Source organism: Pterocles gutturalis, unplaced genomic scaffold (assembly GCF_000699245.1).
Source record: "Pterocles gutturalis isolate BGI_N339 unplaced genomic scaffold, ASM69924v1 scaffold5987, whole genome shotgun sequence".
Taxonomy (NCBI): domain Eukaryota; kingdom Metazoa; phylum Chordata; class Aves; order Pterocliformes; family Pteroclidae; genus Pterocles; species Pterocles gutturalis.
The window spans coordinates 927-11,232 of record NW_010107794.1 but is presented as its reverse complement, the minus strand read 5'-3'; the positions used below and the strand labels follow the sequence as shown (position 1 = coordinate 11,232).

The 10,306-nt window shown below is 48.5% G+C and overlaps 1 protein-coding gene across 1 annotated transcript; it reads left to right on the top strand.

The window, feature by feature from the left end:
• The first annotated feature begins 523 nt into the window (after positions 1 to 523).
• On the top strand, positions 524 to 9,515 carry SDHB (succinate dehydrogenase complex, subunit B, iron sulfur (Ip)). The gene is made up of 7 exons (XM_010072357.1): positions 524 to 693; positions 1,998 to 2,083; positions 4,165 to 4,301; positions 4,605 to 4,721; positions 6,928 to 7,029; positions 7,210 to 7,332; positions 9,294 to 9,515. Exons 1-7 carry the CDS (start codon positions 560 to 562, stop codon positions 9,369 to 9,371), a joined length of 777 nt encoding a protein of 258 aa, XP_010070659.1. The 5' UTR covers positions 524 to 559; the 3' UTR covers positions 9,372 to 9,515.
• Positions 9,516 to 10,306: the final 791 nt, after the last annotated feature.

Sequence of the window (10,306 nt, the reverse complement as noted above, 5' to 3'; positions counted from 1 at the left end):
GGGAAGAGCTCTGGAAAGGGTTTGGGGAAGATGGATGTTGGCAGGAGGCTGGAACGATGTAGGAGGTCTAGAAGGCAGTTGGGAAGGGATGTGGGAACAGGCGGAATAGGGATGTGGGGTAATTTGGGGAGGGGGAGGTAGGGGCTGGGGGTCTGAAAAGGAAGAAGCTCCTGGGGGCGTACTGGGAGGAGGGGGCTTGTCAGACTGGAGCAGGGACGTGGTTGAGAGCTTTGAGGGCAGTTTTGGGGCAGGGAAATTCTTCAGGGCTGTGGAGGAAAGAGCATCTGCAGGCACTGCCGGAGCACCCGTTAGTTTGAGGACTATTTCCTCTGCCTCATGGAGGAGAAGGGAGCCCCAGGACAGAGGTGGCTGCCTGGGCTTAAGTGCACTTCTGCGGCAAACCCCTGGGAGGATTTTTCCAAAAAACTGCTCAAGTGCTCAGATGTGAACCAGTGATGAGTCCCGCAGCTCTCACCCCGAAGCACGCGGCCTCAAGTCACTTTTTTGGTCAACTAAAAGCCACCCGAGGGGACCTAAGGGCTGTTTTGCTGTTGTTTGAATGCAGATATGTCGGGGAGCGCAGACAGCAGCTGCAGCAGCACCCCGTCTCAAGAAGTTTGCCATCTACAGATGGGATCCTGACAAGCCTGGGGACAAGCCCCGCATGCAGACGTATGAAGTGGATTTGAATAAGTGAGTAAGCCCAGTGAGGGAGAAGCTTTGCTGCCAGGCAGGTGTGTTGGGGCTGTGTGTGCAGGCAGGTTATCTGTCAGTGGAGGGTGGCTGAGCAGCACGAGCTGACAGCTGAAGGTGTCTGCAGCCTCATTAAGCGACGGCTAAAACCTTGTTGGAGTTGCCAGGGAGGTGGTGCCTCAGCTGTGTGACACCTTGTACTCAGTCCAGGTGAGATCAACGTTATTTCCTGATAAAGCAAATCGTACTGTGATCATGTGGGGTTATTTTCCACTCCCTCACGTTTGGTGCCAAGTGTGGCAAATAAACCTGTGCTCTGAGCGCCAGTGTCTCAATAGCTCTCAGCAAAAAAATGGTGGCTTCAGTTTGCGATTTCTGTGAGGTTTTACCTGCATCCCCGAGTTGCATTGGAGACTTGAACATGTTTGTGGCTTTAATAAGCTTTATTTATGTGATAAATTCTGGGGCACGTTCCAAAAGGAAACAGTTTGACGTGTAGCTGGCAGTACCAGACCGCAGAGATAAGGTTGAAGCTTTATTGACTCTTCTCATGGTTTGTTTTTTTTTAACACTTAGTTACTTCTAGTTTGCTGGTTGAGTTAAACTTCCAGTAACCACCTGTGCGCTTTGGTGTAGCTATCACCAGGAAAGATCCTGCCTCTCTGTGGTTCTGTGAAAGGGTGCAGCCTTACCTGTGGTGCAGAAACCTTTGTGTGGGCATTTGTGCCCTGATTTCCCTCCACTCTTGCCAGAGGAATTCACCTCAGATGCTTTCTGAAAGCTTCAGATACAAAGCCATGCAGCTCCCAACTTCAGAAGCACGTGATGGAGAACTCCAATTTTTCTGTGACTTGCACCAGTGAATAATTTCTGGGTGTTGCCTTGACTGCCGTGTATAAAATTACAGAAGTTCTCCAGGTCTCTGTGGTTTTGTGTGCAGCACTGCCTCTTGTGATTCATGAGGACAGGCTGACTTGCCAAAACCTGACCCAAAAGGAGAGAATGGGTAGCAAGACACTCAGTTTTCAGTTTTACTTTCTGAAGCCTCTCCAGCTGAGCCAAATCTTCTGGACGCCAGCAGAAGGAAGGGATTCTCTCCCACCCTCGGCCCTGGGGTGTGCTGAGGCGTATGGGTCTTCCTGATGATCAAGAGATCTTCTTGCCTGGGATTGGCAAAAAAAAAAAGTGTATTCTGAATTGTAATTGATCAAAATTCTTTTAGGTGCTACTTAGTTGGGGTGCCAGAGCTGGAGCACCGAGGCTGGGGGGGTTTACAGGTTCACTGACTGTATTTTCTGCTCCAGGTGTGGGCCTATGGTTCTCGATGCTCTGATCAAGATTAAAAACGAGTTGGACTCCACTCTGACCTTCCGCAGATCATGTAGGGAAGGTAAGAAGGATTTTTCCAGCCTGCTAAACTAAAGATTGTCCTTGAAGACTTTGTTGCTGATGGTGTACGTGTAAACTCTAGAAAACTTCAGGGCGGATGGCTGCGTACCGCTCTCCCCTCCAAGCTGCTGCATATAAAATACCTTGATGAATAAAGTAGTAAAGTTAAAGCTCAAATTCCCAGGGCGTCATCGCACAACACTGAGCTATGAGCAGTCTGCTTAAACAGCCCCAGTCGTTCCTGTTTCTGTCCTAATCTTGTTCATCTTGCTGCCCTCCAGTGACGGGCTGCGTATGGAAATCCAGCAGGAGCGATTACAACAGCGAAATTGAGGGGGCAGACGTGCTGAATGGGAATGAATTGTAGGGGCTGCTTTATCTAGCGCTGCTGTGGAAATAAGAAAGGGTGTAACTGGAAGTACTTATGACTTCTAGGAATAGCTTGAGGAATCTTTTTTTTGGCCCTTTGACTAAGCGAAATGATTGATTGAGGAAAAGGCCAGCTGGTGGTTTTACGTTGCGGAGCTACCGGCTGGTTCTCCCACAGGTGCAAATCAGCGTGTCTCACTGCATTCAAACCTCCCAGTCCAGGTGACTCCCCAGCTCACGGGACTTTCCCCCTAAAAAAAAAAAAAAAAAAAAAAAAAAATCCTGATTCACGGATAATGTTGGGATGCTGAGCTTAAAATGGTAGTTGGGGAAATGCAGGGAGGGAGAATGTGTTTGTGGAATGAGTTTTGATTTAATTAGGTGGGTATAAAAGTATGAGAAACTTCGTTTAGATGCTTAAAGATGTTTTGACTTGGACCAAAATGAAAAGCACGCTTTAATGCAGCCGTTTCCTGTAGAATCTACTTAGCAGGCGGAGGAATTTCATACAGCGTGGCTCTTCTCGGTGTCTGATATTTAGATAGCCAGCTCTGCTCCTGAGCAGCTGGAATTAATTGCCCTAAATAGTTTTCTTTGAGAACCTGAAGACAGATTTTCAAGCTGGACTGGTTTGATCTTGCCCCTTTTTTACCACGCAGGAAAAAAAAAAATCCAAGCACGCGTTCCTGTTGCATACTCATGGGCCTGCAGTCCTGGTTCTCTCTCCAGTTGACTGGAAAATACTTGTAACCATTTCTCGAGTGGGAGGAATAACCTTGTTCCAGTGCCAGCATTTGTCTGGTGTGAGGGGAAGGATTGCCAGTGCATCGGGCGCTGAGGAGGACTGGCTTTGCTGGTGTGAGGAGCGGTGACATTTCTCTGACTCCTATCAACTGATGTGTGGCAAATCCTCTGAAATTAGAGTTTTGCCCTTTCAACATTTGTTGTCTTTCTAATGGGATGTTTTGGGCATCGGTCTGAATTGGATACCCGAGCTCCTGACCTGAGCAGTATCTGTGACAGCTCTGCGGTGGTTTTTTTTGTAAACCTTGGCCTTCCCTGGGCTTCATCTGATCCTTCTATTACAGGGAGATCATTAGTGGTGTCATTTAATCCGTTTGTTAAGCTATTTATGTGCTGTTTGTTCTGGTGAGTGCCCGTCCCCTCGCCTTTGGGAGTTACTGAAGGCACTTTATGGCACCACTCTGCCCTGCTGCAGGAGGCACAGAAAGAAGCTTCTCTCTTAGGGACTTTTTTAATGTTTCTGACCTTCAGGGATGCTTTTGACTGTAACTGTAGGGCTGGCGGGGGACGTGCCCGGTTCCCACGTTATAATCTTCGCGTTAGCTGCTTCACATCAATCCGAGCTTATGCTTCAAACTTGGGAACAAAGCTGGATGCTTCCCCCACCCTAAGTAGCCTGTAAAAATTAATGAATGATGCGAGAGGGATGAAGTGTCCAAGCTACTCGTTTTCTCCTCTGGCAGGATGTTCAGTGCTAAGAATGTGTTTGAGCTTTAATGAAAGTGACTCCTGCGTTTGTTCTTTATTTAAATAGCAACGTGTTTGGCCCAATGGCAACTTCTGGCGTTTTCCTTGTCACGTACAAAGATTCTTGAAGACAGCCTGGGAACATGTTTGGGGCCAAGAGGATCTTCTCAAGTAGGATAAGAGGGTAAATATCTCATGCTTTATTCTTTTTCTCCCACTCAGGCATCTGTGGCTCTTGTGCTATGAACATCGCTGGTGGGAACACGCTGGCCTGTATCAAAAGAATTGATCCCGATCTCAACAAGACCACTAAAATCTACCCTCTCCCCCACATGTACGTGGTGAAGGACCTTGTTCCAGTGAGTATCTGCCTCTGTCACCTTTGTGACCATGGGTGACACCGTTCTGGGCAGCGTGGGGGTCAGATCAGGTAGGGAGATGCCACCAAGATCAGGTCTCACAGTTCACGTTACCTCCTGCTGGTGTTTTCTGGCTTGGGTGGGTCTGAGCTTCGCAGCAGTGACTAAATCTGTCCTCATTCGGAGGAGTGTGGCAGGCTGAGGTACAGAATCCTGGCTTCTATTGGAGTGACAGCAGATGTTTGACCTCTCATGCATCACTTCAGTTTAATAAAAGTGACCTTTTTGCCTTTTGACTCCTAGGACCTGAGTAACTTCTATGCACAGTACAAATCCATCGAGCCTTACCTGAAGAAGAAGGATGAGTCGAAACAGGGCAAGGAGCAGTACCTGCAGTCCATTGAAGACCGTCAGAAACTGGTTACTGCTTCTTTTCTACCATTGCAATCCCTTCCAGATACAACCAGGGTTAAATGTTACCATGCTGTAGCTTCTAGTCCCTTTAATGACAAAGCTGTCTGGTGCAAAACCCACTGTGGGTGGAATCTGCCCCCTGAAATGCAGCGTCACGGCATGCCTGCATCGCTGGGGGGATTGTTTGCTGATGACACGCAGTCGCGGTTGCAATGGGGACTCTGATCTCATCGGCACTGTCTGCGCTGCGAAACCCTGTGTGTTTGTAAAAACATTGCGAAGGCTACAGGCTTGTAATATTCCGGGGGAGATAAGGCGCTGCCCTTCGTGCTGGCGTGCAGGCTGGCAGGCTCAGCGCTCTCTGTCTTGTCTGGCTGCAGCGTGCTGAGCAACACGCTCGTGTTCCTGCTTGCAGGGTTTTACAGCCCTAAAAACTAAACCCTTTTGGATGTGGAGACACAAGCATGATGTGTTAGTGCAGGTCTTTGGGTGCTGTGTTATTTTGAGGGGATTTTCTGGGGCTCCAGAGTTTCTGCGTGAAGCTGAAGGGTGTCTGAGGAACCAGCTGGGAGTTAACATGTTTTTAAAAAGTTTGTAGTGTGGGTAAGTCCTTGTCTGGATTTCCTTGGGTACCACAGTAAGTATCATTAAATCAACAGTTTCCCTTTTGCCTCTGACCTGTCTTGATCCATCCCTCGCTTCATGGTTCAAAGCTCAGCCCGTCGGTGCTCCGCTGTGGTACTGAGTAGGAGCAGAGCGGGCAGGCAGCCTAAATTTTGGCAAGTGGTAAAAGAGAGGTGAATACAGACAGCAAAGAGGAAGGCTGTTTAAAAGGGATTCAGTGAAAACACATGAGCTACAGCCCAACTCTCTGCAGTGATCTTTGGAGGTTTTCCATTGTTAGCTGTGAAGCTAACATCGATGGACAGACCGGTCGTGTGCCTGAGGTGTTGGCAGCACCGTGTGAGTGGCGCTGGGAAATCTTCACAAAAATGGGATTTTACAGTCTGAAAGAATCTCTATCCAAAAGCAACGGTTAGTTCTCCTGTACCACTTTGTAATGTTATCTCATCCATGCATGAGGACTGAAAGGACTCTCCCTCACGTGGTTTTTGTAAAGCAGCACCCTTGAAATCACTTTCTCATTCACATAGAAATAAGTGAACCTAAAAGCAGCTGCCAGCGCTGCCTGACTGTTTCTCATAACTGGTAAACTTGCTTTTTATCTCACTGCTCAAGTTTCTCTTGCTCTAAGAACAGCCTGTGTGCAGGAGAAGCTTGGATACAGCATCAGCTAAAGAACTCCCACATTTTTCTTTAAATCATCAATCATTGGAAATGTTACCATTGGAAATAAGGTAAATTCAGAGCAAGGAGGTAACAGACTTTCCGAGCTTTGGCAAATCTTTCCGAAAGACTGATGCAGTAAACTTGTAAGCTTCCAGGAGTTCTGACATTGGGTATAATTTCTAAACTAAATTTAACGAGACCTTTGTCGCAAAACAACTTTCAGATGCACAAATTAAGCCAGACTGGACTCTGTCTCTGAGCCTGGGGGTTGATGGCGCTACTGGGAGACTTGGGAGACCCTCTGCTCAGTGTGTCTTCTGCCCAGTGTCACTTCCGTGTCGGTCTGCCTTTCTTCAGTGCCTGAAATAAAAAGGTTTTCATCTCTCTAAAAATGGTGCAGTGGCTGCAGACTTGTGCTGTTGCTGTTCTGTGAGCGCTTGGGGATCCTCTCAAAGCAGCTGCTGGGCTATGAGCTCTTCTGCCCCTGGGCTGCTGGGAAGACTTTGCTCTTTTTTCTGTAACACAGCCTTGAATTAATCATTTGTGTATCTGTTCTTTTCCTCAACCGCTTACTGGGCCAGGCTGGAAGGAAGGAGTGCAGGAACATCAAGCGATTTTCACATTTTTCTTCAGTTTGTGCTTTTTCCCCCCTTTATGTCGCAAAAAAAACCTGGTTTCTTATAGCAGTCGAGTTGGGAGGATTGCATGCGTCTTGTTTTGGAGGAAATTGCACGTAGGAATAGCTTGCTTCTGACAGCGCTTCTTCAGCTTCAGGTTTTCAGAGCCGCTCTGTCGCGGCAAGTCACTGGAGGGGAAGGTGGTGAGGGCAGCACGTGCTTGTGTAAATCCCCTCTTTAAAAAAAAAAATACTTCCTCCTTGGTTTCTGGAGTGGCTTGACTGTGGTCTCCCACCCCTGTGCAGGACGGACTCTACGAGTGCATCCTGTGCGCCTGCTGCAGCACCAGCTGCCCCAGCTACTGGTGGAACGGGGACAAGTACTTGGGTCCTGCCGTCCTGATGCAGGTAAGGACGGACCCCGTTTGTCACCGTCTGAAAACAGTGCAAATATTTGTGAGCACAGGTGGGATGGCTCTACATAGTCCAGATCCTGGACCAGAATTCCCAAGTTAGGAGTTTAAAATCTCACCCTGATGACACCGCCTCGAAGCAGCATTCGGTGTGTCACATGCCGCTGACTTTCAGGCTTACCGCTGGATGATCGACTCCCGAGACGACTACACAGAGGAACGCCTGGCACAGCTCCAAGACCCGTTTTCTCTCTACCGTTGCCACACTATCATGAATTGCACAAGGACTTGCCCTAAGGTACGTGTACATCCTGCGTGCTTCCCTTCTGGGATCACTGGCATGTTTCCAAGCACCAAACCAAGAGGAAAATACCTGCTTAGGTTGTTCTTTCCCTCCCATTTGCCCTGTTGAGCTTTTGGAAAACACGGTGAGTTAGTGGCAGCCTTGCTCGTGGTAGTGGCTGTCCAAGAGGATGTGGCAGAGTTCCTGTTACACATCGCAGGAACATCTCTTCCTCATGAGCACAGCTGCGACTTTGAGAACCTGTTTCCAGGATTTAGGAGTGTGACTGTAGGGCTCTGGTCATGAGAGGGACGCTGCCAGGATCGGCACGGGGAAGTTAGTCCTGCGTAGAGGCGTCAGCCTTGTGAGTAATACCCTTCACCCCCCGACGGCGCAACCTTAAACTCCGACGGTCGCAGCCATTCCTGCCGTGTTGTGCAATTCCTGTAACAGAGACGACTGCGGCAAGTTTTGGGTGCCTTTGGGGGACATGTTTTATGCTGATGTCCTGCTGTCAGGGCATTTCCCAGCTGGTCTCTTCTCTCTTGGTATTTGAAGAACTTTGAGCAAGTTTTCCCAAATCGGAGCATGCCTCTTCCTCATCGTGTGACGCCCTCATGCCTGTTGTTGGGCAGATTGTGGAGTTTTGCTTTCCTGCCAGCTGTGCTGGTTTCTAGCCAGCTTTTGCTTGCACCTGGTGGAGTAATTTCTTCTTGAGCCGTGAAATAACGTGAAAGCAAATGTTTGAGTGGATCACAGATGTGAGGAAAAGGAGATCCTGGAGATCTGGGTGACAGGGGTTGGGCAGGAGCACTGCATGTGATTTTTTGGGTGTATTTTTCTGAAGTGATTCACTGACTACAGATAATTCCCCCTTTATATCAAGAGAGAGCTCGTGATCTGGTGTCAACCGTAGTTCAGCTCGAGGTGAAGGTTCAGCTGGAAGATCTGGTCATATGTGGCGCAGGGAATTAGCACGCTGAGGCTTGGTCTCTAGTTTGAGACACATTGATGGTGAACACGTTTCCACTTGCACGCTCTAATCCCGGCTGTGGTCTTGCTCTGTCCTGAAAGAATGCGACGGCGAGCTCCGCACCCAGGCGATTTCCAGTCGCTCTCCGTCCCGCGGTGCGGTGGCTGTCATCACAACAATGCAGCGGGGCGGTTGTCCCCCCCTTGGTTTGGGATTAGCCATGCTTGGTTTGGTGGCAGTGCCGCGGGATTAAGGACCTTTGCAATGTGATGTGTGTCTGTATTTGTAGAAAAATCTCCTTTGGAAAGCTCAGCTGGCTTTTTGTGTGAGGAGCGTTTTCATCCTGTGAGTTAGTGTCCTTGGTCACTTCCCTGGTGTCCTCCAGCGCACAGCTTTTTTATTTCAGACAAGGAAAATAACCCACCTCTCTTGTACAGTCACTCTTGAGCTTTTACAAAGCAGTTTCCTGCCAGAATTCATCTTGTAACACCCGTAAAAGTGTTCAGTTCAGTCCTGCTTCAGCGTTATTAAAAGTTCCTATCGCTCAGCTGCTTGTTCTCCTCTTGGATCCTCGCCTTGCTGATTCGAACCAGTCCTCCAGAGCCAAACGAGCGTTTTTTCTTCAAGTGGTGGGGAACGCTGCTGGGTCAGCCTCCAGGTAGAGGAGGTGAGCTCCACGCTGGAGCGCTGAGACTCTACCCCACGCTGGCTCGCTCTTCCCTCGGAAATTGAGGCTGGAGCGCATCCGAGGGGCTCTGCGTGCCCCAGTGTCCAGGTTCGGAGCTGTCCCTCGGTGTCCTGTAACCTCCCAGCATTTGAAAGGAAGCACAATATTAGGCTCCACTCCAGATAAAAAAAAAAAAAAAAGTGTCCTCTGCCAGCTATTTTTATGAGTAGCAGCATATTTGTGAGTTTACCATGACTTAGATCGAGGCTGCAGGGGGGAGGATGCTCTAAAATCCGCATTTCCAGGGGAGTTAACTGAAACTTTTTCTATTTTCAGGGTTTGAACCCTGGCAAAGCGATTGCTGAGATCAAGAAGATGATGGCAACTTACAAAGAGAAGGCGACTGCTGCGTAACGCTGTTCCCTAACTGGAAGTGTAGCACACCAACATGCTTCACCTGGGAGTAATTTACACCTGATTGACCGAGAAAAGGCTCCAGCAGGGAGTTTGCTGGTGTTTCCACAGGTTTGCACGTACAATAAATACTGTAAAGAAGAAAGAAGAGTTGTTATTTTATTAACAGCACTGATCGAGGTTTTGCCTCAATCGTAGAATCCCAAACCTCTCTGGTTTTGCAGTTTGGAGTGTGTGAGCAGCTGGGGTCACCTCGGAGGCTCTGCTGTGGGAATCTGCTGGAAAAATCCCGGTGACGGTGCCACCAGGAAAGAGGTGTCCCTGCTGGGACGCTTATTTTTATTCCAAGTCCTGAAATAGATGAGATTTATTAGAACGGGTTTTAGTGGGTTTTAGCTCCAGATTTCCCAAACCTGGGATGTTTGGGGTTGGTTTTGGTTGTTTGCAGTTTTAGGGGGGGGTGGAGAGAATGGAAGAGCTTTCTCTTTTGCTGTTTAATTTTAATTTTTTTATTTCAATGCAGTAGAAATTTCTAAAGTGTCATGACGCTGCTTCTGAGCCGTGCTGGGGTAACCAGGATGCTGCTGGTGGGCAGCAAGCACAGACTGGGGTGGTGTAAGAACAGTTGTGTAAAGCTCTAGAAAGGCTCACCCCAAAAATTATTTTTTTTTTTCCCCCCCTACATTCATCCATCATGCAGCAAGGGAGCCTCACTGCTGTCTCCAAGCCAAGCTGATGCTGTCTTCATTTTCATTTGCAGAAATATTTTTTTTTCTTTTCCTGGAGGTTATGTCTTCGTTCTTCAGAGCTGATGTCAGACCATAGGTCAGAGATTTTTTACACTTAAAATCCGTGTGTGTTGGGGCTGCTCTTCCACGTCACCGAGTTGTCCGTGTTTTTGTGGTTCGGGCTGGGTGAGCACTGGTCCTGCGATG

Bases quoted from the DNA above. Each gene is read 5' to 3' on its own strand.
- SDHB (XM_010072357.1), top strand. From the start codon at position 560: ATGCAGATATGTCGGGGAGCGCAGACAGCAGCTGCAGCAGCACCCCGT. The intron at 4,722-6,927 runs GTTACTGCTTCT...ACCCCTGTGCAG, and splicing joins TTGAAGACCGTCAGAAACTG to GACGGACTCTACGAGTGCAT. The intron at 7,030-7,209 runs GTAAGGACGGAC...GCTGACTTTCAG, and splicing joins GTCCTGCCGTCCTGATGCAG to GCTTACCGCTGGATGATCGA.